The 26,978-nt window shown below is 59.3% G+C and overlaps 1 protein-coding gene across 1 annotated transcript in view; it reads left to right on the top strand.

Moving 5' to 3' along the window:
• The window catches only part of BSN (bassoon presynaptic cytomatrix protein), a 99,618-nt gene that overhangs the window by 60,020 nt on the left and 12,620 nt on the right, over positions 1–26,978 (top strand). The window contains exons 3-5 of the mRNA XM_057706685.1: positions 10,882–11,766; positions 19,061–19,552; positions 20,002–26,655. Of these exons, the coding sequence (XP_057562668.1) occupies positions 10,882–11,766; positions 19,061–19,552; positions 20,002–26,655 (8,031 nt within the window). The remainder of the gene's footprint in view (positions 1–10,881; positions 11,767–19,060; positions 19,553–20,001; positions 26,656–26,978) is intronic.

Raw genomic sequence — 26,978 nt, 5'->3', positions numbered from 1 at the left:
TCTTGGATCTTTGGAAATGAGACCGTGGAAAATGGACCTTTTCTCATGTGTGTCACAAGGAGAGAATCAGGGGCTGGTTTGTAACTCAAGTTGCAGCACACATTAAGAATGTGATAGAACTGTTGTGCTGAATGTCTACGTGAGGACAAAGGAACAGAAAGGAGGGAAAAGACCGGCACTGCTGGGCCGATGGTCACCAGCACTCAGAGTTTTGGTTTTTCTGTCTCATGGTATCTGTCAGGGTCTTACTTATTACTTTAGCTGGGTCCTGCAGAAAGCAGCCCACCAGGTCTGGAGGTGAGACTCACATACGGGTCAGCCCCATTTGGCCAGAACAGTGTCTGAGATCTGGAACCACTGCTTTCTGGCCTGGGGCTGCCAGATGGGTACCACTGGCACTCACACAGCCGTGGCGCTTGCTGTCTTGCCCATGCCCAGGTTGGCTGGCTCTCAAGGCTGTGATGCCTCGAGAAGAAGATGCCTGCCCATGCACTTTGCTGGGTGTCTGAGTACCTGGAGCACATTAAGACTTCATGGAAGTCAGGAAAGGAGCTCAGAGCACCCTCTGTTTACAGACAAGGAGACCAAGTCTTGCAAAGTCTTGGTTTATTCTAATTTGTTCTGGATCAAGGGAGCTGGGGACCCAGAACCAGTGGCTAGGTCTCCAGTTTTCCCCCAAGGACTCCCAGCCCCATTCTCCTTATTCACAGTCCATTTTTGCTCAGGCTGAGGATTGTTTGGAGCAAACAGAGCTATCCTGGCCACTCTTCGTGCTGGAGGCTGTTTTTTCCTGGAGCTCTTCAGCCCTGGTAGCTCAGGGCAGGTAAATAATTTAACCTGTTTGAAACCATGGCAAAAAACTGGGGCTTTCCTTCTGGGGTCGGAATATTTCTCTCCACCCACAAGAGACCCTCCCTACGAGGATGCATTGACCAGGAGGCCAGAGGTGTTAGCATTTAAGCCCATTCAGTGCCCAGTGATGGGGAAAAGCAGGAAGACTGTTCTCTTTCTTCCTTGTGGGTTCTTACACAAGTACCTTCACCCTTCTGAATGTCAGATTTCTCTTAAGGAGAAGCAGGGTTCAGAGACCAGCCTCACTGCCTTTGCTGATGCCCCAAGCCTGCTCCACCCCGTCAGCCTGCCTCTCCGCTCTTCAGTGACGCAGCATGCAGGCCTGCCACCCCTTTCTCCTCCGGGACCGAGGCACCTGTTCTGATAGCTGGGGGAAGGAGATGGGTGTGACCATGAGCCAGCCGGTTGGAGGAGGGAAGATGAGGTCGGAGTGGACAGTGGGGTGGGAGTGAACTCCTGGAGAGAACAAGCCATGGCCGGGGGCAGGCATGGTCTGTCTCTGTCAGCCCCCTCAGGGGCCTCCTTGCCCCGCTCAGAGCAGCCCCAGCGCACATCCTGGCCTGGAACTCCTCCAGAGGAGTCTATCCTCGCCCTAGGAATAGCATCACAGGAATGAGTGCTGTGCAGAGGCAGGGCTGACTGCACGCCTATGTTTCCCGGTCAGATCAGCAAAATCCTCTCAGAGCACCATCTGAAGTGAGGTTGTAGCCTGCATCCGGGAGGCCCACCTTCTGCCCCTGTGGGTAGCAGCAGGGCTGCCACCTCATCCCCAGCCTTCCAGGCCCAGGCGGCCCGTGTGTCTTCCACCTCCCTTGTTCTAGACAGAATCGCTTATAAGCCCCTCTAAGAAAACTACAGAAGAGTGATCATGGTCTTTCTTCCCCTGTTCCAAGGTCTAGACTTTGCTGACCAAGCTACTGTGCCCTCCCCCATCCCCAACCCGTTGGCAAGCCTTGGGCCTAGGCACTTACCCAGGGTGGGTGGTGTGGAGAAGAGAGGGAGGGCGAGATGCAGTGGCCACAAGCCTCTTCCTCTCCTGCCTGCATCCCACGCCTTTCCGGCGAGGGCTGGGCCACCAGATGGCCCGGGGGTGGTGCTGTGAGTGCAGCACAGATCCCTCTGCTGCAGCCACCAGCCTTGCCCCCTTCCCTCTGCTCCCTCCTGGCCACACTGCCGCCTGGGCCAGTGAGGCAAGAGGAGCAGTTGTTAGAAGGACATGGATCAGCCGTGGGCTGAGGGGAGACAAAGGCGTCCTCCTCCTTCCTGGGCCCAGCCTTCCCCTCTCCACCTCCAAACAAAGCAGAAGTCGACCTCCAGGTGGCAGGACACCTTTGGGAGGCCTTTCTCCTCGCCGTACTTCTAGTCCTTGGGCAGTTTGCTTGGCAGTAGCCACTTTGACCCAAACAATCTCTGAGTCAATAGGGAAATGACCGCAAGCTTTAGCCAGCCCTGGACAGCCAGCCCTGCGGCCAGGAGCTAGGCCCCTCAGCCACTTTGCTTGGACCACGGTGGGGTGGAGGCCAGAGCCACGGGGGGCAGGCGGAAGAGGCGGCTGTGTGGGAGCGGGAGTTGTTTCACAGCTGCAGCCATCAGCCACGCACTCTTAACTTTTAGCTATGGAAGGGGGCTGTAAAGTTAGCTAAAAATGAATGTAAAATTAAATCAGAACAGAAAATATGAGATTTTATTCCTAAAACACCTGCTTTCATATGTGAGGGCAGAAGAAACAGCATGAAAAAGAATGGAGTGAAAATGGTAGAAAGAGAGAAATAAAGTGGGAGCAGGGAGAAGGGACAAGAGGAGAGAGGCAGGGAAGGGAGGTGATGGAGAGGCAGGAGGCCCAGAGGCTGGAAGAGGCAGAGGAGGAAAGCTCAGTAAAGTAGCCAGGTGCTGGCCGGTCACCTGTTGGTTCTGCTGTTTCTATTGTCTATTAGCTCAAACTTTGGCCTGAGCAGGCCTGCTTGTATTTACTCAGTCAGAGGGTGGCCCTCTCCCTTCTTCTCGTCCTTTCTTCCCTCCACAAATGCTTTTTGAGTCCTGTGATAAGCCAGGAACTGTCCTCAACACTGGAGAGTCAGGCAGAGCTGCAGCAGACGTGTTGCTCAGTCGTGGGAGCCTCTGGGCCAGAGGAAGAGGCGGCCCTTCCACCAGCAACCGTGCCTTCAAATACATAGCCACACCTGGGGGCCGGAGATGCAGAGGACCAGGAGGACGGCTGGCGGGACTTGCTGTGATGCTGTGACAAGACTCTTGGGGACTTCTACAAGAAGGGGAGGTTAGACTGCAGATGTTAGACTGATGCTGGACCAGAAACAGGTGGAGGCAGGGGAGGCCGGAGGGGAAGTGCGTGGTCCATGTGAGGTCCCGGGAGCAAGCCAGGCCCAGAGGGCAGGCACATCCTCCTGGGGTCTCTAGATGTGATCTCAAGGGTTTTGATGGTGGCAGTGGGAAGGTCAGGTGTGCATTTAAATACACCTTTTTGGAAATAGATAATGGTGCAAAACATTATGTATGTAACTAATGCCAATGAATCTACACTTAAAAATGACTAAAATGGCACATTTTATGTTGTTTGTTTTACCTCTCTTCATATGTGTGTGTGTGTGTGTGTGTGTGTGTGTGTGTGTGTACAACAACAGCACACAGATACACACACCCCGCCCTCTGGCCGCTGTGTGAACAGCCTATAGGGGCAGGCTGGGGCTGGGGTGGTGATGGTCATGGCGGGGAACCGCGACAGACTCCTGGTGTATTTTGGAGGCTAAACAGACAGGTTTTGGAAGTGTAGTGGACATGGGGGTAGGAGATGGAGACAGAGAATTCTTCTGTTTGGGCCGTGTCAAGTTGGAGGTGTCTGTGAGCACCCAAGTGGAGTGCAATACGGTGACAAATCTAAGACCCTGGTGTGCAGGGCTGGAGCCTTGGAGATTCACAACCATATATTGGCATCAGTATACTTCCCCCTAAACACTTGAGTAAGCATCTCATAAGTTAGAGATCAGTATTTAAGGTTTTTTTAAGGTAAAATTTACATAGAATGAAATGTACAAAGCTTAAATGTACCATTCAAGTGAGCTTTGACAAAAGCATGCACCTATGTCACCCAAAGCCCTCCAGTCAAGATAGACAGCATCCCCGTCACCCCAGAAAGTCCCTTCAGGCCCCATCCCTGTCCATCCTCACCCCTTCTCCAGAGACAACTGCTGCTCTGATTTTTGTCTGCCATAGATGAGTTTTGCCTATTCAGAACTTCATATAAATGCACTCTTTCTCACTGAGCACAGTGTTTTTTGCGCTTCATTCATGTGGTCAACTCTTGGTTGAGAAGCTTGGCTGAGAAGGAGAAGAGTGAACCCAGGCAGTAACTAGGGAAGGCGTGCAGGCAGGAGAGGGTTTCTGAAAAGCAGGAGACAATGGTGCTATCTGAGCTCCAAGAGGAAAGCGATGCCTAGGCATGTGGGAGATGGAAAGTGGGAGATGGGGCGTGATTGAAGGAGTGGGGCCCCTGAAGAGGCGGGTCTAGATCCTGAGCATAGACGAGGCATCCTATTGTGTGGCTCCTCTTTGAGACAGTGGAAGTAGGGCCATCATTTGATCCAGAAGGTAGGGGAAGGTGACAGGCAGGGAGGGGGATGGAGAAATTAAACCAGCCATTGTAGAGAAACGCTAACTGGAGAGATGGAGCAACTTAACCAGGAAGCTGTGTGCGTCTAGGAGAAATTAGGACTAAGTTAATTTACAATGGAGCCCATTTGCCTGGTACTCATTCAGCTGTTCGGGTGTAGGCCCACAGAAAAAGGTATGCAGTTGGATCTAATTCTGGAACAGACACAGGTCAAGAGAGTGCAGACCATAGAGCAGAGTGTGACTGGAACGGCAGACCATCGATTCAGCTGGGTAGGAAGAAACATGAAAGCAGAGGGCCCGTAGATGAACAGAAAGCAGAGGTTCCATGGCAGAGGTCTCCACAAGCCCCCAGGGCTGCTGCAGTGGGGAGGCCTGGGAGATGACCTGGAGGCTGGAGGAGGACAGGCACAGGGGCAGTTTGGAAGGAGAGGTGGTTTTGGGTGAGGGTAAGTTTGAGGGTGAGGCTGAGGGATAGAGGTGTCAGGTGGGTCAGCCAGGTGGCTGCCATCTGCAGTGACTGTGGGAGTCAGTTCAGTGGAAGCCTGGGGGGCCAGGGCCAAGGACTTCTGAGACTAGAGGCCATGATGAACGGGCCTGGAAGACAATGGGAGCCAGGAGGGGAACAGGGTAGGGAAGCTAAAGTCTGAGTTCCAAGGGCCCTGTGGATTTTAAAGAGAAGGTGAGGCATAAATTGCCATATTCTGAAATCCAGGGAGCGCAGCTTCTCCTGGAGAGGTTGTCGGGTCCAAGAGGAGTGTGGGGATGGGGTGTAGGGGAGTTGTCTCGGTCCCGGACAGGAGGTTTTATAGGGCACAGTGGACAGGCCTGGGAGGGAAGGGAGGCCTCCTGGGGTAGGATCAGGGGAGTTGAGGGCTATCGGGAGGTGGAGGAGAATCGGGGGGGGGGGACGCGTTCTCTCCCTTTCGTGGAGCTCCAAGCTAGTGAGGCCTTCCAGTCTCAAGCAGCAATTGGGTTCAGCCTCCGCGACCCAAATCCTGGCCTCGGATGCTGGGCAGGTTCCCAGGGCCTCCCTCAGGGTCCTGACCTGATGAGATTGGCACAGGCCTCCCCAGTGGGCCAGGCCCGGCTGATCCAGCTCTGGATCAATGTGCCCTGCTCTATGGGCCTGTGGTACCCACCCCTAAGCCTAAGGTCAACCAGTTGACAGGCGAGGCAGGTTGGTGGCAGACTTGGGACAGCTAGATGCCGGGTGAGGCAGGTGATGTGTCTAATGCTGTAGGCAGTGCGAGGGTACAGGCCGGCCCTTGTTCCCGGCCCACAGTGGGCTATGTGCCTCCTGTCGTGGCCTGGCCAGTGATTCACAGCCCGGAAGAGCATGGAGTCACACTGGCCAGTGGGGAGGGCTCGTTTATAAGCTGTTTCTGTGATGTTTCGACTTGTACCAAAATGGAAAAAAGCATGAATGCAGCATCAGGCATGATGTCAGTGCAGTGATCCAATACCCTGCATGCCCGCTCTCCCAGCAAAGGCTGGGCTCAGAGGCAAGCCGCTGCTCTCCGCAGGAAGTCAGGCTAAATGACGTCTGCCACCCTCCTTCCTTGCTGGTGGGGACGTGGGAGGGGATGTGGAGAGAGAACTTGTTACTGCTAGGGGCCCTCAGAGCTTCCTAGGGGCCGTGGAGGTGACAGTGCGGCAGGCCTCACGCAGGAGCAGAAGCAGGCTCTCTGGGCAGCATTCTCCAGGGCAGGAAGGGGCGTGGGGCCAAATATGACACGCAAGGCCGGATGCCACCTTTTGGGGCTGAGCGGCAGGGTGGCAGGTGCAGTACCACCAGTGTCCCTGTGGGCAAGATGTAGAAACCTCTTCCAAAAAGTGTGCCCACTCCCCTGCCTGCCCCGGAGCCCAGCGGAGGGAGCCGCAGGGGGAGGCCATGCCGACGTGTGGTTCGCAGAGCCCCCAGCCTGGTCCCGGGCCTCTGGATCCTTGGCGGGCTGCACTGCCTTATCTGCCCTTCTGTGACTGAACAGTGTGAGGACGGGAGCAGCTGAGCAAGTCTCTTCTCAGGGAGAAAGTCCCTTCAGAGCCAGAGCCCCTCAAGGCCTGCTTTTCTGAGTCTCTAGCCGGCTCGTGGCCCAGCAGGCACTGGCTCCCTGTGGGAAGCCATGTTCCTGTAGCTTCTGCTTCCCCCACCTGCAGACCAGCTCCTGGTTGCACGCCACACTGAGCCTTCCCATCCCCACTGCTGCTCAGGCCCCCACTGGGCTGGGTGCGGGGCATCTGTCCTCTGAGCAGGCAGGTTGGGCCCCCTTGCTGGCGAGAAGGATCAGCTTGACAAAAGCTACTGTCTGCCAGAGCCGTCTGCCTCAGAGTATCCCCTCAGCTCCACCTCTGAGTCTTGGGACATGAAGTGTGTGACATGCCCATTTCCTGGCCATATGCCAAGTCGGGCTTATGGAGAGATTTGATAACAGGACTCTAAGAGAGGTCCTCTGTCACATTGATAGAAAGCCATGCCCTCTGATTCTGGTGGGCAGCCGGCTAGGAGGGTGCCCAGGAGCTGCAGGCACTGTGTCCACCCAAGGAAGACTCTCACTGTTGCTGGTCGCAGAGCCAGGGAAGCTGTCCCAGGCCTGGTCATGTATACCCAGCCTAGGTGGGCTGGTGGGGCACAGCCCTCTCTCTCCCTATCCCGTGGACAGCCTCCAGCCCCCTCACACAGGGCAAGGACCTTGGAGTAGGGAGGAAGAGGCTGAGGATGAGCCCCTCCCAGCAAGCTCCTGGGGGGTCCATGGGAGAAACAGAGAGGGAAGTCTTGCTGGGTTCAGAGAGATCCCCCAGCCAGCATCCTTCTTGGGAGACTGTGTGTGCTCGGCCTGTCTGCCTGGGACTGAGCCTGGGAGGGGCTGGGGGAGGGCATGGTCAAGGCTCCTCGCCGTCTGGAAGCGGCTGGATAGAAATAGCTGCACCCATCTGGGAGATGAGTCACTGAGGGGCGTTTTAGCCGTTTCTTGAAGAGGTTCTATTTTAGGTGAGATGCCTGTGACAGCCTGGGTGATGGGGGCTGGGTAAGGAAAGGTTCTGGCGGTGAGTGCAGGAGTTTTAGCATAGGCCCTTGTTCAACCCTGTCCAGAATCCAAAGGAGGGTCACCCTGAAGTCCCAGGATAAAGAGCTTTACCTTCCAGATTTCTCTTCGTAGGAAGTTCCACCTCAGGGCGTGCTGCAGAGGTGGGACCTTGGGTGTGGCTTCACACCCACCACAGGACTGAGTTTGTGGCTGCCGCCCTGGGCCAGGGCCTAGGCTCCCCTCAAGAGGGTAATCATCTCCCAGGGTCCCTCTGAGGGTGAGCCAAGACAGCTTGCCCCTGGGAGCTCTCACTTTTGATGGGAGTGAACCCCTGTCACCCTCGCCAAAAATGACTTTTCTAAAGGAACCTTTGGGCTGAGTCCCAGGGACACAAATTGTTTCCTCTGTAGCTTTCTCTGTCCAAAGGTAGACAAAGCTGCCTTGGATCCTCAAAGCATCTAGATAAATGAACAGTTCCCAGCATGGGGGATGGCTTCACACCCAGTGCTGTGGCATCCCTGTTCTTGTGGTTTCTAGAGCCGGGCTTGGTCTTTGAGTTTTGCAGGGTCAGCTGCTAGACCCATGACTTGACCTTCATGAGGCTAAGTGGTCTGCAGAAGAGGCAGACATGCAAAAGGCACCAGGGTCCAGGCTGTAGCTCAGGAGCTGGGCAAGGCTGGTGGGGCCACTCTTGCCAGCAGCACCACTTCCTAGCTGGGTAACTGTGAGAGCTGGTGGCCAAATTGTGTCAGACCTTGGTTTTCTCTGCTGTGAAGACAAAATGAAAGAATGCCTGCAAACATGCCCTGTGTGGTGCTGGGTGCCAGGGGGTACTTACCAAAGTGCAGCCTTCTCCCCACTCCTTGATGCTGCTCTTGGGCTGCTGGGCAAGATAGCCAAGCCCAGGCTCCCAAACTGGCAAGTCAGCCACAGCGGCAGCAGCACAGCCCTGTGACATCAAGGCAGAGAGCAGGGCTGGAGGCACCTCTGAGGGTGGGCTTTCCGCCCCAGGGATCAGAATGGACCTTTCCCTGGCAACTGGGCCACCGTGGTGCTTTCAAAGACACTGGCAGCAACCACAGGTGAGCAGACTTGGCCTCTGCCTTTCTGGTTGGGGAGAAGCCTCTCCATGGGATGCCAAATCTCCATTCTATGGCTGCGGCCTTGCACGAGCTGTACTCCTGTTAATAGATTGTCAGGATGAATCCCACAGCAAGCATCTCTGGAGTGAGCCCTGCTCTGTGCTGCACACTGTGTGCTGTCCTGAGACCACCTAAACAAGAGCTTGCGGGCGGGGCAAGGATACTGGAGACACCCAAAGGGACAAAGTAGCAGAAGCTTTGGCAAAGAATAAGTACTGTGAAGAAGGTAAACTGGGTGATTAGCTACAGAGTGCTTCTGAGGTATTTTCTTTATTTTTTATAAATTTATTATTATTTTTTTTTATTTTATTGGCTGTGTTGGGTCTTTTTTGCTGTGCACGGGCTTTCTTTTAGTTGCGGTGAGTGGGGGCTACTCTTCGTTGTGGTGCGCGGGCTCCTCATCGCCGTGGTTTCTCTTGTCACGGAGCACAGGCTCTAGGCGTGTGGGCTTCAGTAGTTGCAGCACATGGGCTCAATAGTTTCTTTATTTTTTGTTTTTAATTTATTTATGTACTTATTTATTTGGCTGTGTTGGGTCTTAGTTGCAACACACTAAGATCTTCTTTGTGGTATGTGAGCTCTTTAGTTGCAGCATGCGGGCTCTTTAGTTGCGGCATGCAGGATCTAGTTCCCCGACCAGAGATCGAACCTGAGCCGCCTGCATTGGGAGCGTGGAGTCTTAACCACTGGAACACCAGGGAAGTCCCAGGTACTTTTGATTGTGTGGCCAGGGAGGGCCCTGATGGGGAAGTGATACTTGGATGAGACCTGCACAGCTCGCTGGGCCCAGGGGCAGAGGGAAGAGTGAGGGCAAAGGCCCTGGTTACAAAAGAGAGCTCAAAGGACCACTTGGCAGGATAGGAGGCCCCGTGTGCCTGGGTGAGACAGCAAAAGGGAGAGGGCAGGAAAGAGGGCCAGAAGAGGCATAGGCTGGGGTAGATCGGGGCCCTCATGGGTCTTGGTAAAGAGTTCCCATGGTAGGTGTTGTGGGACTCCAGTAGAGGGCTTTGAGCCTGTAAATGACACGCTCTGATTTGTATGTAGATTTTTGGAGGAAGATAATACTGGCTCATGTAACTGGAAGTCTGAGGGTAGTCTTAAGGCAGAGCTGAATCCAGGGAATTGAATAAAGTCGTCAGTTCTGCTCATTCTTCCTTGTCTTGGCTCCACTTCTGCCTGTCTCTTGACGTCACCCTCAGTGCCTCTCTGCATGCTGGGCAAGAAGGCTACCGACCACTCCAAGGCTAGTCCTGATGAGTGATCCTATCTCCTGTTGTTCATTCACCCAGTAACATAGAAGGGCTCTGATTGGCTCTGTTTGCAAGGTCACGGGCTCATCCCTAGCTGCACCCCTAGCTGCAGCCAGCGATTGGCCCAGCCTGAGTCATGAGCCTGCTCTCCTCAGGGAGGCGTTAATGGCAGGGAGAAACCACACATCCATCATGTGAACAGCAACACGTGCCTTGTTTATTCTGGAGGTGCAAATTATCCCATTTTCTTTAAAAAAATTTGTCTTCCTTAAGAAAGCAAAAGGCTTTTTTATTCTACTTACACCACTTACATTGCACTACTTTGTTCTCATTTGTATCGCTCTCAAAATTATTCATTTATATCTTGTCTCCTCCGCTAGACTCTAAGCTCCTGTAGGACAGGAATCATGGTTTCTTTTTATTTTCTATGTCTCCCTCTCCCACCTATTACTATTCTCTTCTTTATTCATTCTGCAAGTTTTTATTAAGTACCTATTGTATACCAGGGCCATGCTTTCCCTCCTGCTTTATGTTTTAAAAGATCACTCTGACTGCTGTGTGGAAATGGCCAGAAGGGGGCAGCAGAGTGACCAGTTGGAGGCTATTGGGGTCGTCCAACAGGAGGACGGGAGCATGGATTGATGAGGCGGGATGTGGAGATGGATGATGTGCGCAGGTCTGAGGTACAGCCAGTGGGTGTTGGGGGGTACCCTGGCAGGCAATCTGGCAGGCAGTGGGTGGGTAGTTGGAGATGGGGAGTGTGTGACTGCCTCCGCTCGGCTCCACACACCTGGCAGCTCCTAGAGGGCAGGGCAGTGCCATCTGCCCCTCAGCCCGCCTCCTGGCAGCCCAGAAACACCTGAGCTGGGCGTGGCACTCCTGCCTGTGCTAGGAGCTGGCCCTGGCTGCTGTGGGCTGCAGTGGCCTGGACCATGGGCACCCCCAGTCCTGACCACGCTGGTGACCATGATGCTTCCTCCGCAGGTGAAGGAGTGGCTCTGTCTGAACTGCCAGATGCAGAGGGCTCTAGGGATGGACATGACCACTGCGCCTCGCTCCAAGAGCCAGCAGCAGCTGCACTCCCCAGCCCTGTCTCCTGTCCACTCCCCAGCCAAACAGCCCCTGGGGAAGTCGGAGCAAGAGAGGTCTCGAGGCCCAGGGGGACCACAGCCTGGTCCCCGCCAGGCTGAGACAGCCGGGGCCACCTCAGTGCTGGGGCCTGCCCAAGCAGCTGCCCCTCCAGAGGTGGGGAGGGTGTCTCCTCAGCCCCCTCTCCCCATCAAGCCTTCCACAGCAGAGCCCCGGCCACCTGCAGGAGAGGCCCCGGCCAAAAGTGCCACCACAGCGCCCTCTGGGCCTGGTGCTGCTGAGCAGACCCAGGAGGGCCTCACCGGGAAGATCCTCGGCCTCGGTGCGTCGCTGCTGACCCAGGCGAGCACCCTCATGTCTGCGCAGCCTGAGGCTGACCCCCAGGGCCAGCCTGCCCCCAGCAAGGGGCCGCCCAAGATCGTCTTCAGCGATGCCAGCAAGGAGGCTGCCCCGAGACCCCCAGGCTCAGGGCCCGGGCCCGGGCCAGCACCTGGAGCCAAAACTGAGCCTGGAGCTAGAACAGGTCCTGGATCAGGGCCTGCAGCCCTGGCAAGAACTGGGGGGACGACCAGTCCAAAGCATGGCAGAGCAGAACACCAGGCAGTGTCCAAGGCTGCTGCCAAGCCAAAGACCATGCCGAAGGAAAGGGCCACCTGCCCACTGTGCCAAGCTGAGCTCAACGTGGGCAGCAAGGGCCCCGCCAACTATAACACCTGCACCACCTGCAAACTCCAGGTGTGCAACCTGTGTGGCTTCAACCCGACACCCCACCTGGTGGAGGTAAGAGTGCTGGACCAAGCATGTTCCCTTGGGCCTTGGTGAGGGGCCAAGGCCCAGGGTGATGGGGGGCATGGGAGCCAGAAAAGGCTGTAGAAATCTGGGTCTGTAGCATTAAGGGGCTGCCCCTACACAGCTGCAGAGGGTCTATGCTCCTTTATCTGTCCCTGCCACCGGCCTGTCCTTCCACTCAGAGAATTCACTGGCACAGTGGTGCCCACTGCCTCTGACGGGCTGACCAGTCCCCTGAGGCTGGTCCCAGAGGTGGCCAGGCTCAGGAGGCCCTGAACCAGCCTCCCCATTCCCAGCTATCATGGGCCATGCCCGTGATGGAAGGTGCCAACCACCCCTGCACATGCAGGAAGAACCTGAGGTCACATCCTGCCCTCAAGACTGTGACCCTCACAGGAGTTGAAAGGCTGTTAGGCAGAGGGCTGTGCTCCCATGCCCAGGGCAGGGCAGAAGGCTTTCTCATAGCAGGGCAGCCCAGCCAGGCAGTGTCCTCCCTTCATCCCTTCTTCTGAGGTCACGGGTGTTGATGTCTGCTTGTCAGAGCCACAGTCTTTGGTCCACGTATTTTCCTGTGGCAGGGCCTGTTCCTCCTTGGGGCTGTTTGTGGGGATGTCAGAGATGCTCTTCTAACTCAAGGGAAGTTTGAGGGAGTGCTGGGGTTGGGGCCTGTCTCTGCAGTCCCTCTTCCACAGGAGGGTTCTGGGCCCTGTGCAGAGCTGGGTGAAAGGGAGCAGGAGGCCTGGTGTTCTCTTGAAGCTTGGAGCCCAGCCTGGGAGACTCAGAAGGTGCAGAGGTGCCCTGGCAGAGCAGGACGAGCCTGGACCCGAAGGCTGCTCCTCCCCTCACCCACTCCACCCTGCCTGGGGCCGTCCATGTGAACCCTACCTTGGCTGCCTTGCACATATCTGGGTGTATCCCCTTCTGTGCGTGCCCTTGGGGTCTATGATTGGCTCATCTTGGCAGGCGGATGTGTCCCCAGCTGTGTCACATCAGGTGATGTCAAGCCAAGCCCACTCCTCCTGTACATGGTAGCCGCCTGAGTCTTGGGGCCCCTGGGCTAAGCCATGTGTGACTGATGGCTGGGCAGGGGAGTGTGAAGTGCAGACCACCGCTGGCCCAGAGACAACAGAGGAGCGTGTGGTATTGTCATGGTCTCTGTGGCACCTTGTTGTGACTTGCCTTGGGCCAGGCCTCCATGGGAGCAGCCCACTGTGATGAGGAAGACTACTTTGGCCACCATAGGCCATATTTTCCAGCATGTGGGGATGAGCGGCCTGAGCAAGATGAGTGACTCCTCATGTGGTGCCCACGTGTCCCTCCAGGCCCTCACTGCCACCTCCCCAAGCCCTAGGTCCAGTGGCTCACTGGAGGATGGCTGGCCTGGCTACCCAGAGAGGTGAGGGGGCACCAAGGGGTCACCACCAGGGCCAGAGGAGCTCCAGTCCAGAGCCAGGCACACACTCACTGCCAGGGGGCAGCCTGACACTGAGCGCCACTGGATGGCTGAGCTGGCCCAGCCTGGAGGACCCTTGTCCCTGAGAGACCTCCTGGCCCACATTTTCTCGTTAAGCAGGATATGCAGAGAGGAAGGGAAAACTGTCTCTGTGCAGGAGTATAAACGTTCCTGACAGTTCCTTTCAGCGGCCTCTGGGCCAGGCCAGGGGAAGTGCTGATTCTGCCCAAACAGGAACGTCTCGGTCACATGCTGACTCTACCTGAGCGGTGTGGATTCTGACCTCAGCCTCTCATTAGAGGCTTGGCTGTCACCTTCCTGGACCCTGGAGCTTCTGCCCCTCGGTAGCCAGCACTGGCCCCTGCCCCAATCCCTCCATGTCCCGCTGTCTCCACGTCCTGCGCCACTGCCACCTCCTTGACCAGGGCCACCCTTGCCTTCACAGGATCTGTGGGTTCCATGGGCTTGACAGCAAAGCTGTTGGGCGTCCTGGTCCTAGATCGTCCCCATCCGCAGCCTCTGCTTCCCTGACGCCTGCTCCCCACAGCGGTCAGAAGGTGTCCCGGCTTCTCTGACTCCTTTCTCCTCGTGGCTCTGCGTGTTAATGCTGCTGTCCCCAGAGGGCCCGTGGCGGCTCCAGGGGAAAGCGTGGGTGTGCAGCCTTCGTGCCCCTCCCGTGGTTGCCACCGTGAGACCGTGCCACCATCATCCATCAGAGGTGCGAGCTGGGGGCCTGGGGTCATCCTCAGCTCCTCCCTCTCACCTCAGCACCCACTCCACGGACCAAGTCCTGCTGGCTCTGCCTTCCCACGGCCGTTCGACCCTGGCCTCCTCTCTCTATCCTTGCAGCCGTGGCCCTACTTTAAGCCCTCAGAACTTTCTCGCGGCTCTGCCTGCCTTGGGTCTTGCAAGAGGCTGATGGGGAGGGGCTGCTGCTTGGTGTGTCCCCCTGCCCTGCCCTGCCCAACCGAGGCGCTCAGGCAGGCCATGGACCATCTTTGGTCCCATCTCAGTGAATGGCCGCTTGGCGTTTGAAGCGATTTTGTGTTTCCCTGGGTGTTCTTGGTAAGAGGCTCCTGATATTTCGGCAGGTGGCCCAGGCATAGCCTGCCTTGGGAGGGAGGTGGCAGGGCCGGCAGGTCCTTCTCCAGGACAGAGGGGCGGGTCTGCCTTGGCTGTCTCTCCCTGTCAGGCTGTCTCTGTGCACAGGGTGAGGCAGAGGGACCCGTGTCTGCATGTAGGCTGGGGGCCTGAGGGAGAGATGGACCAGCTCCCCCCAGACCTGTGAGACCTGCTCTGGCTCCACCTGAGGCTGGAGCCACCTGTCTAGGCTGCCAGGGTGGCAATCATCCCCAACGTCTCTAAGCTGTAAAAACCTTTTTAGGTTTTTTCTTGAGAGGGAGTCCAGAGCATACAATGGAGGAGGCAGTCAGACTAGGTCCCTTTTCCCTTTGAAATTTTCTCTGAAAAATTAACCATAGTGCAATAAAATGTGAGTCATTTCATAATTAAGAGTTGTTGAGTCCAAACTTTTTTCCCTGTTTATCTTTTTGAAGGATAATAGTACCCTCTGGCTTAATTTTTAATTGGCTTTCTGTTCAAAATAGTTTGTGAAGAAATGAGCGGAATTGGAATGTTACAGTAACACTGCCAGTTTCCTATCTTGTTATAATTGCCAAAATACCAGTCGTGGCCTTGGGAAGTCAGGCCTTCCTGGGCAAAGGGCCAGGCACCTGTGATGTGTGAGACGGCCTGGGCCCATTAGGGGCGGGGGCTGCCTCTGCGCTTGACCTGCCTCACTCTGCCTCTGGCAATAGTGACCTCAGGGAGGCCTGTTTCCTCCCATGTGCAGGGGGGGCCGTAGTTCTCCCCCTTGGGTTTCTGTGAGAACCAGGTGAGATGTCATACCTCAGATGCTTGTGCGAGGTCCAACACACAGTCAGCCCTTGAGCCAGGAGATTGGAACCAGAGTGTCCTAAAAGAGGGTCTCTTGTAAGGGAAAGAAAGAGTCCCCACCAGCCCCGACTACCTGGGGATGAATTGACCCCGTGGCCAGTGCAAGACCCTCGTCTCATGAGGGACGGCCACAGGGAATGAACACATTTGGTGCTGGAGCAGGAGGAGAGCACAGCCCAACCATAAAGGCAAACGCTGGGGATGATCAGGGAGGATTCCTCTTACGGGAGGCAGAGGCCCCAAAAAGAGGAGTTTATGCATGTCTGGGGACAGGGCAGGGCAGGGCCGGAGTCAGGAGAGGAACAGCAGCACCATTGCTGGCCATGCCTGTGGTCCAGTGTGCACGTCTTGGGCTTTTTTTTTTTTTTTTTTTTAAACCTCTGGGCATCCTTTTCTCTGGAGTTCTCAGAGTTCTCATCCACTGCCCCGGTCTGTCAGTGGGGCTGGGGAAATGTTAGGCCAGGCAGCCAGCCTGGTGTCACTGCACCCAGATGGACACCTAGGCCAGCTCCACAGGCAGAGAGACTGTGTTCTGCAGGGTCATTCGGGCTACGGCAGACAGTGCAGGGAGGATGCCCAGCTTCCAGCGCAACCTCGCTGTGCTCTCTTGGGCCATGAGGCACAGCAGCCAGTGATTCCGGAAGGCAGTAGGTCTCACCTGCCTGTGGGGTACCCTACCAGCTCTCTCAGACAACTCACTTCCCCTCTCTTGCCCTGAACCCACCTAGCTCCACCTGAAGCTATGCGCATCTATGCCTCCCACCGTTACTAGGTGGTGATTGCCTTTCTGCCCCCAGAAAGGAACTGGATAGAGGGAGGCAAGGCAGAAACGGTCATGAGAGCCTCCCAGGTCCCAGACCGTCCCCTGCCCACTTACCAAAGGGGATCTGAAAAGGGCCAAGGGAGCAGCAGCTCCCGAGGGCTAGGGCTGGGTGAGGGAGAGTATGAGCAGAGTAAACACTAAAGGGGGAGAGGGGACGCATGAGCAGGAGGTAAAGGAGCGGGGTGGGGGTGGGGGCATGAACTGAGGGGCAGAGAGGAGAGCGACGTGAGTAAAGGAGTCAGGGCCTCCGTGCGCAGCTGGGTTCCAGCTCCCAGGCACGGCCCGCCTCCCATCCCATTCCCGTCCTCCAGAAGGCTTGAGCCTTGGCCAGGTCTCCCCTAGCTCCACCTCTAGTGGCCCCAGTGCCCTGTACCCTTCTCCCCCCACCCCTAGAGGGCTGGGGAAGGGCCTCCAGCAGCCCGGTCCGGTGTTTATTTTCAGCTCTTACCTCACATGCCTCCTTCTGCCCTGCCTCCCTCCCTCCCTCACTGCCTGCTGTAGCAGAGCCAGGAGTAAGAGAGCCAGTCGGGCAGCCCCTTCTGCAGCCTGGCTTGCCTCTTTGAGTGAGCGTGGGAAGGAACAAAGCCCTGGGGAGCATGTGACCACAGTTGACATGCTCTGCTGAGGGCTGGTCCTCTGGGATCAAGGAAGCAGGCCACGGCAGGGGCTGCCGCTGAGCTCTTGGCATTAGGTCTGTTGCCTCCATCCAGGCCACCCTTCCAAGGTGCCCCTGCTTTATTTGGACTGTTCCTTGTGGGGTGGAATTTGCAGGCCAGAGGGGGAGGTCAGAGGTTTGCCAAGCCACCAAGGTGAGCCAAAGCAGTTGACCAAACCGTCAGAGGCCTAACCTGGATGGCTGTGTGTGTGGACCCAAGGTTGAGTCAGGGCAGTGTTGCCTTGGGCCAGTCCCCTGTCTAGGCCCAGATCCTAACCCCATCGTGCTGACCCTGGGGCTGGGGAAGGGGCTGTTTGCTCATTTCCGGAACTCTCTCTGGGCCTCTGCCAACACCCCTCCCACTCCTCTAGGATCTTTTTGCCCCCTCACAGTCCTCTCTGACATGGAGGGATTTCCACGGTGACCCCAGGTGATGCTAGGGGCATGTGGATGGGATTCCTGGCTCAGCCTATCCAGCATTCTCCCTAGGCACCACGTGAGCCCAAGGCCCAGCAAGTGGCCAGCACCCAGTGCCGCACAGGAGTCGTATGGGGGATATACAGAGCATCAGATAAGGTCCAAGGGGGTCAGCAGTGGTGCCAGAGCCAGGCCCAGCAAGGAACGGGGGGAGTGCATGCAGGGCCTCTGAAGGGCCCCCTCCGTAGCTGAGCCCCTCTGCTCAGGACCTGTGTGTGGAATTGGGCCTCCGAGGCAGAGTTGGAGCTCCAGTCTCAGGGAAGCAGTCTCAAGGCCCTGAGTAACAAGCTTGTGAAGCAGACCTATCCCTCAGTCAACACCAAGGCCCTGCCTTCTGCCTAACCTGGCCTCTGCTGAGGTCCAGGGCAGAGATGTGGTGTGTAGCTCCGTGGGTAGGAAATCAGGGCAGAATCATTGATGTGGCACCTGCCGTGGTGGCCTGCGGATGCCAGGCTGAGGGCAGGCATCCCGGAGGTACCAATGCTTCCGAGGCTCTGCCAGGTGGGCTAGGGTCTGATTTGGGCCCAGGGGCAGAGGTAAGGGTGCTGCGGATGCTGGCCCACGTTGGGCTGGTGAGGGCCAAGGACCACCTCTTTTCCCTGTCCCTGGCTCTTTGGCTTTGTGGTTCTGTGTCCTCTGGTTCCCCTGATGCCACGTCCTAGTGGTCAAGCTTCTGGTGGGAGCCCGAGTGTCTGGGCACCCTGATGTGCAACGGCAGGACAGGAGGGCTGCCAAGGCTCTGCACCCCTGGAGCAAGAGCAGCCACAGGTGTGTGCTGTTGCTCTCATTCCCCGCTCGACCCCTTGTGGGCCAGGACAGGGCCTCAAGTCTTAACAAGGAGGAGCCCTGACTCTGGAGGAGGCTCCTGGGAGACATGCTCCTGCCTGCCTCTGACCTGCTACAGAAATCACCCGCTCAGGGCCTGGGATGCTCAGACCTCTTCCCTGTGCAGACAGTGGGACCTGGAGGATTAGACTTGGTTTCTTGTGTTCTGGGAACTTCACCATTGATACCCATGTCATACTTAGAATGACCTCTTTGGGGCTCTGGTTTCCAAGAAGGCTGCACGCCAGCCTGTGTGTCCGTCTTAGTCATGGCCGTGTCTCCATCACCCAGCACTGAGACTCACACAGCAAGGGTAATCCTGAAAGTGGTGGACCGATGGTTGAGGATTGGATCCCAGCCCAGCTCTGGAGGAAGCAGGGCCCCTGGTCTAAGGGCCAGTACACACAGTCTCCATCAGAACAGCAGTCCAGAGCCCCGGGAGCAGGAGGAAGCTTTCGCCTGGGGGTCTTTGCTGGCCTTAGACAAGGTGACTTGGCTGGGGGTTGTGAGCCGTGGGGACTGCTCAGCCCCACCCCCAATCAGGGCTTCCCCCAGACGCCGCCCCTGGCCCCAGAAGCCTGCGCCCACCCAGCACAGCCCCTACTTTGGGGTGGAGAAGGACGGTGTCTGAGGCCTGAGAGCTCGGAGACTGGGGCGGGGCAGGGCATCTGGGAGGTGCTCCCTGCTTGACGCCATTCCTGGTCTGCAGGGGCTCTCTGCACTGCTCCCAGGGGCTGTTCACACCCTGGGGGCGAGTCCCCAGCTCCTCCTCTTCCCCAGATCCCATGCTACTTTTGTAGCCTCCCATCTCGTACAGATTCTCCTCCTTTTCAGGCCAAGTGAAAAGCTCTCTATGGGGTAAGGAAGGGACCCTCCACTGGGTTTGTCTTTTTAACTCTGTATATGTGCATGTAAAGGATGGGGACCTCTGTCATTTGGGGGCAACAAATAGTCTTTTTCTCCTCGTGCCTTTAGTGTCATGCTTTGGGAGACTTTCTCCTCCTTACGTTTACAGAAATAGTCACAGAAATAATCTGTGAGTACTTCAGTGTCTTTGTGATTTTCATCAAACCCCTCCGCTCTTATTTCCTTACAGAAAACCGAGTGGCTCTGTCTGAACTGCCAAACTAAGCGGCTGCTGGAGGGCAGCCTGGGAGAGCCGACTCCCCTGCCGCTACCCACCTCACAGCAGCCCCCTGTAGGGGCCCCTCACCGTGCAGCTGGAACAGCCCCTCCGAAGCAGAAAGGGCCACAGGGGCTGGGCCAGCCATCAGGCCCCCCGCCTGCCAAGGCCAGTCCCCTGCCCACCAAGGCCAGTCCCCAGGCCACCAAGGCCAGTCCCCAGGCCACCAAGGCCAGTCCCCAGGCCAAGCCCCTCAGGGCTTCTGAACCCATCAGGACCCCGAGCAGTGCCCAGGAAAAGAAGACAGGAGTCCCAGCTAAAGCTGAGCCTGTGCCGAAGCCACCTCCAGAGACTACCCTGCCCCCTGGGACTCCTAAAGCAAAGGCTGGGGTGCGGAGGACTGAACCTGCCACCCCCATCGTCAAGGCAGGGGTTCCAGAAGCCCCCAAGAGTGGGGAGGCAGAGGTCAGTCTCATTCGCTTCCCAGGGATCCTAGCTTTCAGGCAGGGCAGTCTGGACGAGGGTTTAACTCCCTGCGGGACTGAGACGTAGGCCTGGGACAGGCCCTTTGGGGCCGCAGAGGACAGCAGGGACGCCTAGATGAGGCCCTAGTGGTCCTGGAGCCTATGAATTCCAGGCTGATCCTGTGTCTGACACCTTGTTGGATGCTTTGCTGGGTTATGCTACCATTAGATCTAGTAAAATTTCTCTTTGAGGACCTAGGGCTACTACTTGGGATTTGACATGGAACCTGCAAGCTATTCCAGAGCAGAGCAATGGAGTGGGTGGTGGGCCTTGATCCCCTGGGAGGTGGACGCCCCCTTCCCCAGGGCCCTGGGGTTGACGGAGAGGGCTGGAGTCCCGCACGAGCTGTCTGCATGGGGAGTCAGCATCTGCTTCTCCCCCTGCTGCAGGAGCCGGTGGGCAAGGCCTACCCTCAGGACCTGTCTCGGAGCCCACAGAGCCTCAGCGATACAGGCTATTCCTCCGATGGTGTCTCCAGCTCCCAAAGTGAGATCACAGGCATTGTGCAGCAGGAGGTGGAGCAGCTGGACAGTGCAGGGGTGGCAGGGGCACGCCCGCCCAGCCCCTCCGAGCTCCACAAGGTGGGGAGTGGCATGCGGCCTTCGCTGGAGGCCCAGGGCCCGGCCCCCAGTGGCCCGCGGAGCAAGCCGCCCTGCGGCAGCGGTGAGGAGCAGAAGCGGCGGCCCCGCTCCTTGTCCATCATGCCCGAGGCCTTCAACTCTGATGAGGAGCTGGAGGATATCCTGGAGGAGGAGGAAGACTCTCTGGAGTGGGGGCGCCAGAGGGAGCGGCAGGATGCGGCCGAGTCCTCAGACGACTTCGGCAGCCAGCTGAGGCACGACTACGTGGAGGACAGCAGTGAGGGTGGCCTGTCCCCTCTCCCACCCCAGCCCCCAGCCCAGGCAGCGGGACTGACCGAGGAGGAGTTCATGCGGCAGCAGATCCTGGAGATGAGCGCCGAGGAAGACAACCTGGAGGAGGATGGCGCCGCCGCCCCCGGGCCCGGCCCGGCCCACCATGCTTCCCAGAAGGGCGGCCCCCGGCCCAGGCCCGGGCCCAGCCAAGAGCCAGGGGCGCTGCCCAAGAGGCGCCTGCCCCACAGCGCCACCACGGCCTACGAGGAGCTGCTTTCCGAGGCGGGCCCAGCCGAGGCTGCGGACGGCGCTGGGGCCCTGCAGGGCGGGCTCCGCCGCTTCAAGACCATCGAGCTCAACAGCACCGGCGGCTACGGCCAGGAGCTGGACCTGGGCCAAGGCCCCGACCCCAGCCTGGACCGGGAGCCCGAGCTGGAGATGGAGAGCCTGACGGGCTCCCCCGAGGACCGCTCCCGTGGGGAGCACTCCTCCACACTGCCGGCCTCCACGCCCAGCTACACGTCGGGCACCTCGCCCACCTCCCTGTCCTCGCTCGAGGAGGACAGCGACAGCAGCCCCAGCCGCCGGCAGCGGCTGGAAGAAGCCAAGCAGCAGCGCAAGGCCCGGCACCGCGCACATGGGCCCTTGCTGCCCACCATCGAGGACTCCTCAGAGGAGGAGGAGCTGCGGGAGGAGGAGGAGCTGTTGCGCGAGCAGGAGAAGATGCGAGAGGTGGAGCAGCAGCGCATCCGCAGCACGGCCCGCAAGACCCGGCGAGACAAGGAGGAGCTGCGGGCCCAGCGGCGGCGTGAGCGCTCCAAGACCCCCCCCAGCAACCTGTCGCCCATTGAGGATGCCTCCCCCACGGAGGAACTGAGGCAGGCGGCCGAGATGGAGGAGCTACATCGCTCCTCCTGCTCCGAGTACTCGCCCTCACCCTCCCTTGACTCGGAGGCTGAAGCCCTGGATGGGGGCCCCACCCGGCTCTACAAGTCAGGCAGCGCGTACAACCTGCCCACCTTCATGTCCCTCTACTCTCCAACCGAGACGCCTTCGGGCAGCGCCACCACTCCCAGTTCCGGCCGGCCCCTCAAGAGCGCCGAGGAGGCCTATGAGGAGATGATGCGGAAGGCCGAGCTGCTCCAGCGGCAGCAGGGCCAGGCAGCAGGGGGCCGCGGGCCCCATGGTGGCCCCTCGCAGCCCGTAGGCCCCCGGAGCCAGGCTTCCTTTGAATACCAGGACACCCCAGACCGTGACTATGGCGGGGCTGCTCAGCCGGCCTCGGAGGGCACGCCAGCTGGCCTGGGAGCAGCCGTGTACCAGGAGATCCTTCAGACGTCACAGAGCATCGCCCGCATGCATCAGGCCTCCTCACGGGACCTGGTTTTTGCTGAGGACAGGAAGAAGCAGAAACAGTTTCTGAATGCCGAGAGCGCATACATGGACCCAATGAAGCAAAATGGCGGCCCGCTCACCCCCGGTACCAGTCCCACCCAGCTCGCCGCCCCTGTGTCCTTCTCCACCTCCAGCTCCTCCGACAGCAGTGGGGGTCGCGTCATTCCTGATGTCCGTGTTACTCAGCACTTTGCAAAGGAGCCTCAGGAGCCCCTCAAGCTGCATAGCTCTCCTGCCTCCCCCAGCTCTGCCTCCAAGGAAGTAGGCATATCCTTTGCCCAGGGCCCTGGGACCCCAGCCTCCACAGCTGCGGCCCCTGCTCCAGCTGGCCTGGCACGAGGGTACGTGCCTCCGACTTCCCCAGCAGGCTCTGCGCGCAGCCCTTCACCCTCCTCCGCAGGCCACAGCTATGGACAGAGCCCAACCACGGCAAACTATGGGTCTCAGACTGAGGAGCTACCCCCAGCCCCCCGTGGCCCCGCTGTCAGCGGACGGGCTGCCAGAGAGCAGCCCCTGAGTGTGAGTGATGGCGAGGGTGGCGCCCCGCAGACCTGCCGGGGGTACTCCTACTTTGCAGGCTCCAGCCCCCCTCTCTCTCCATCTTCTCCCTCAGAGAGTCCCACGTTCTCCCCTGGCAAGCTGGGCCCAAGGGCCACGGCAGAGTTCTCTACACAGACGCCAAGCCCAGCCCCTGCCTCAGATATGCCACGGAGCCCTGGTGCCCCCCCCGCAACACCCACGGTGGCTCAGGGCACACAAACACCACACCGGCCCAGCACGCCTCGCCTGGTATGGCAGCAGTCCTCTCATGATCCCCCCATTATGGTCATCACGCTGGCATCAGAGGCCTCCAGCCAGACCAAGATGGTCCATGCCAGTGCCTCCACCTCCCCAGTGTGCTCACCCATGGACACCCAGCCCACAGCCCACAGCTACAGCCAGACAACTCCTCTGAGTGTGTCTCAGCTGCCTCCAGAGCCACCTGGGCCACCTGGCTTCCCGCGGGCACCCAGTGCTGGTGCAGATGGGCCCCTGGCACTGTACGGCTGGGGCGCTCTCCCTGCCGAAAACATCTCCCTGTGCCGGATCTCCTCCGTCCCTGGAACATCTAGGGTCGAGCCCGGCCCCAGGCCCCCTGGCAGTGCTGTGGTAGACCTTCGCACAGCCATCAAGCCCACGCCCATCATCCTCACCGACCAGGGCATGGACCTGACCTCTCTTGCTGTAGAAGCGAGGAAGTATGGCCTTGCTCTGGATCCAATCCCAGGACGGCAGTCGACTGCCGTGCAGCCTTTGGTTATCAACCTTAATGCCCAGGAGCAGACCCATGCCTTCCTCAGCACCGCCACCACCGTGAGCATCACCATGGCCTCATCTGTGCTCATGGCTCAGCAGAAGCAGCCTGTGGTCTATGGAGACCCCTTCCAGAGCCGGCTTGACTTTGGCCAGGGTGCAGGTAGCCCTGTGTGCCTGGCCCAGGTCAAGCAGGTAGAGCAGGCCGTCCAGACTGCCCCATACCGTGGTGGGCCCAGAGGAAGACCCAGGGAGGCCAAGTTTGCCAGGTATAACCTGCCCAACCAGGTAGCGCCTCTGGCCAGAAGGGATGTTTTGATCACTCAGGTGGGCACTGCCCAGAGTGTTGGCCTCAAGTCAGGCCCAGCGCCAGAGCCTGGTACCGAACCGCATCGGGCTGCCCCTGCAGAGCTGCGGTCACATGCCCTGCCAGGTGCCAGGAAACCACATACAGTGGTGGTGCAGATGGGAGAAGGCCCAGCAGGCGCTGTGACCACACTGCTCCCAGAGGAGCCGGCAGGTGCCCTGGACCTCACTGGGATGAGGCCCGAGAGCCAGCTGGCGTGCTGTGACATGGTCTACAAGTTCCCCTTTGGCAGTAGCTGCACAGGCACCTTCCACCCCGCCCCCAGCGCACCTGAGAAGAGTGTGGCAGATGTCATCCCACCCGGCCAAAGCAGTGGCCCCTTCTACAGTCCCCGGGACCCTGAGCCTCCCGAGCCGCCCCCCTACCAGGCACAGGTGGTCGGGGTACCTGGGCCCCATGAGGAACAGAGGCCGTACCCACAGGGCCTCCCTGGCAGGCTGTACTCCTCCATGTCCGACACCAATTTGGCTGAGGCTGGCCTCAACTACCACGCGCACAGGATTGGGCAGCTCTCCCAGGGCCCTGGACGAGACTCGGCCATGGACCTCCGCTCACTGAAGCACTCCTACAGCCTGGGCTTTGCAGATGGACGCTACCTTGGGCAGGGCTTGCAGTATGGTTCATTCACGGACCTGCGTCATCCCACAGACCTTTTGACTCACCCGCTTCCCATGCGGCGCTACAGCTCAGTGTCAAACATCTACTCAGACCACAGGTATGGCCCACGGGGAGATGCGGCTGGCTTCCAGGAGGCCAGCCTGGCGCAGTACAGTGCGACCACAGCCCGTGAGATCAGCCGTATGTGCGCTGCCCTCAACTCCATGGACCAGTACGGAGGACGGCATGGCAGCGGTGGTGGTGGCCCTGACCTCATGCAGTATCAGCCCCAGCCCAGGCTCAGTGTCCCGCAAGGTCTGGCCCCCCTCAGACCTGGCCTCCTTGGGAATCCCACCTTCCCAGAGGGCCACCCGAGTCCTGGGAACCTGGCCCAGTACAGGCCTACAGCAGGCCAGGGACCAGCAGTCAGACAGCTTCTGCCATCCACAGCCACGGTGCGTGCAGCCGACGGCATGATCTACTCGACTATCAACACCCCAATTGCTGCAACACTGCCCATCACCACGCAGCCTGCCTCGGTGCTGCGGCCCCTGGTGCGTGGCGGCATGTACAGGCCTTACGCATCCGGTGGAGTCACAGCCGTGCCGCTCGCCAGCCTGACACGCGTGCCCACGATTGCCCCCCGGGTACCTCTTGGGCCCGCAGGGCTGTACCGATATCCTGTACCAAGTAGATTCCCCACTGCTTCCAGCGTTCTACCTGCTGAGGGTCCCGTCTACCTGGGGAAGCCCGCCACTGCCAAGGCCCCGGGGACTGGGGGACCGCCAAGGCCAGAGCTGCCAGCAAGGGCTGCTCGGGAAGAGCCTCTTTCCACGGCCACCCCTGCTGCTGTCAAGGAGGCTGTAGCAGCCCCGGCCCCAGCCCCAGCGGCCGGCCAGAAGCCGCCGGTGGATGCTACTCCTGGGGGCAGCAGCGGGGCCCTCAGCCGGCCAGGGCTGGAGAAGGAGGAAGCGTCGCAGGAGGAGAGGCAGCGGCGGCAGCAGGAGCAGCTGCTCCAGCTGGAGCGAGAGCGGGTGGAGCTGGAAACGCTGCGGCAGCTGCGGCTGCAGGAGGAGCTGGAGCGGCAGCGTGTGGAGCTGCAGAGGCACCGAGAGGAAGAGCAGCTGCTGGTGCAGCGGGAGTTGCAGGAGCTGCAGACCATCAAGCACCACGTGCTGCAGCAGCAGCAAGAGGAACGGCAGGCTCAGTTTGCCCTGCAGCGGGAGCAGCTGGCACAGCAGCGTCTGCAGCTGGAGCAGATCCAGCAGCTGCAGCAACAGCTGCAGCAGCAGCTAGAGGAACAGAAGCAGCGGCAGAAGGCCCCCTTCCCTGTGGCCGGTGAGGCACCTGGTCGAGGGCCTCTCCCAGCTGCCACAGAGCTGGCGCAGAATGGCCAGTACTGGCCACCCCTGACCCGCGCGGCCTTCATCGCCGTGCCCGGGCCTGAGGGGCCTGGGCAACCTCGTGAGCCCGCGTCGCACCGGGGTCTCCCCAGCTCCGCCTCGGACATGTCACTGCAGACGGAGGAGCCGTGGGAGGCAGGCCGCGGTGGCCTCAAGAAGCGGCACTCCATGCCACGCCTGCGGGACGTGTGCGAGCCGGAGTCGGGGCCTGAGCCCTGTGCGGTCAGGAGGATTGCAGACAGCAGCGTGCAGACGGACGACGAGGAGGGAGAGGGCCGCTACCTCCTGACCCGGCGGCGCCGGGCACGGCGCAGTGCTGACTGCAGCGTGCAGACAGACGACGAGGACAGCGCCGAGTGGGAGCAGCCGGTGCGCCGCCGCAGATCCCGTCTTTCCCGCCACTCAGATTCCGGCTCCGACAGCAAGCACGATGCTGCTGCCTCGTCAGCCGCTGCCGCCCCTGCCACGAGGGCCGTGAGCAGCGTGGGCATCCAGACCATCAGCGACTGCTCCGTGCAGACGGAGCCCGACCCGCTGCCCAGAGTCTCTCCAGCCATCCACATCACAGCCGCCACCGACCCCAAGGTGGAGATCGTCAGGTACATATCGGCGCCAGAGAAGACTGGGCGCGGGGAGAGCCTGGCCTGCCAGACGGAGCCGGATGGGCAGGCCCAGGCTGTGGCTGCGCCTCAGCTTGTAGGGCCAACCGCCATCAGCCCCTACCTGCCTGGCATCCAGATCGTCACCCCAGGGCCCCTGGGCAGATTCGAAAAAAAGAAGCCGGATCCCTTGGAGATTGGATACCAGGCCCACCTACCCCAGGAGTCGCTCTCGCAGCTTGTGAGCCGCCAGCCTCCCAAGTCTCCCCAGGTCCTCTATTCACCAGTCTCACCCCTGTCCCCACACCGGCTCCTGGACACCTCGTTTGCTTCCAGTGAGAGGCTGAACAAGGCTCACGTGAGTCCCCAGAAGCACTTCACGGCTGACAGCGCTCTCCGCCAGCAGACGCTGCCGCGCCCCATGAAGACCCTGCAGCGGTCCCTGTCTGACCCTAAGCCCCTCAGCCCCACCGCCGAGGAGTCTGCCAAAGAGAGGTTCTCCCTCTACCAGCACCAGGGGGGACTGGGTAGCCAGGTATGGGCACAGGGGCTGGTCCAGGGTGGGACAGGGGTCTCTGCCTAGCCTGGGGGCCCCACAGGGAGGGGCGTCTCCTGGGGTGGGTGGAGTCACCTCCAGCTCCGAGGCCCAGAGCTAGGAGTCTAGGAATGGATGTGCATCTCCACGCACATCCGGTGGAGCCCGCAGCCCGGCAGGGACATCCTGGGCAAAACACACTCACACTTGGGCCCCCACAGCCATCCAGACCCTGCTAGAAACTGCCTCTTCACAGCCCATATCTAGTCCAGTCCCTGCTGCCTCCCCCTTCAGGCCTCCTCAGCTCTCCCCTCCAGCCTGGG

The sequence above is a fragment of the Hippopotamus amphibius genome, chromosome 13 (assembly GCF_030028045.1).
Source record: "Hippopotamus amphibius kiboko isolate mHipAmp2 chromosome 13, mHipAmp2.hap2, whole genome shotgun sequence".
NCBI lineage: Eukaryota > Metazoa > Chordata > Mammalia > Artiodactyla > Hippopotamidae > Hippopotamus > Hippopotamus amphibius.
Note: the sequence above shows the minus strand (reverse complement) of the source record. Positions and strands in the feature narration are given on the sequence as shown.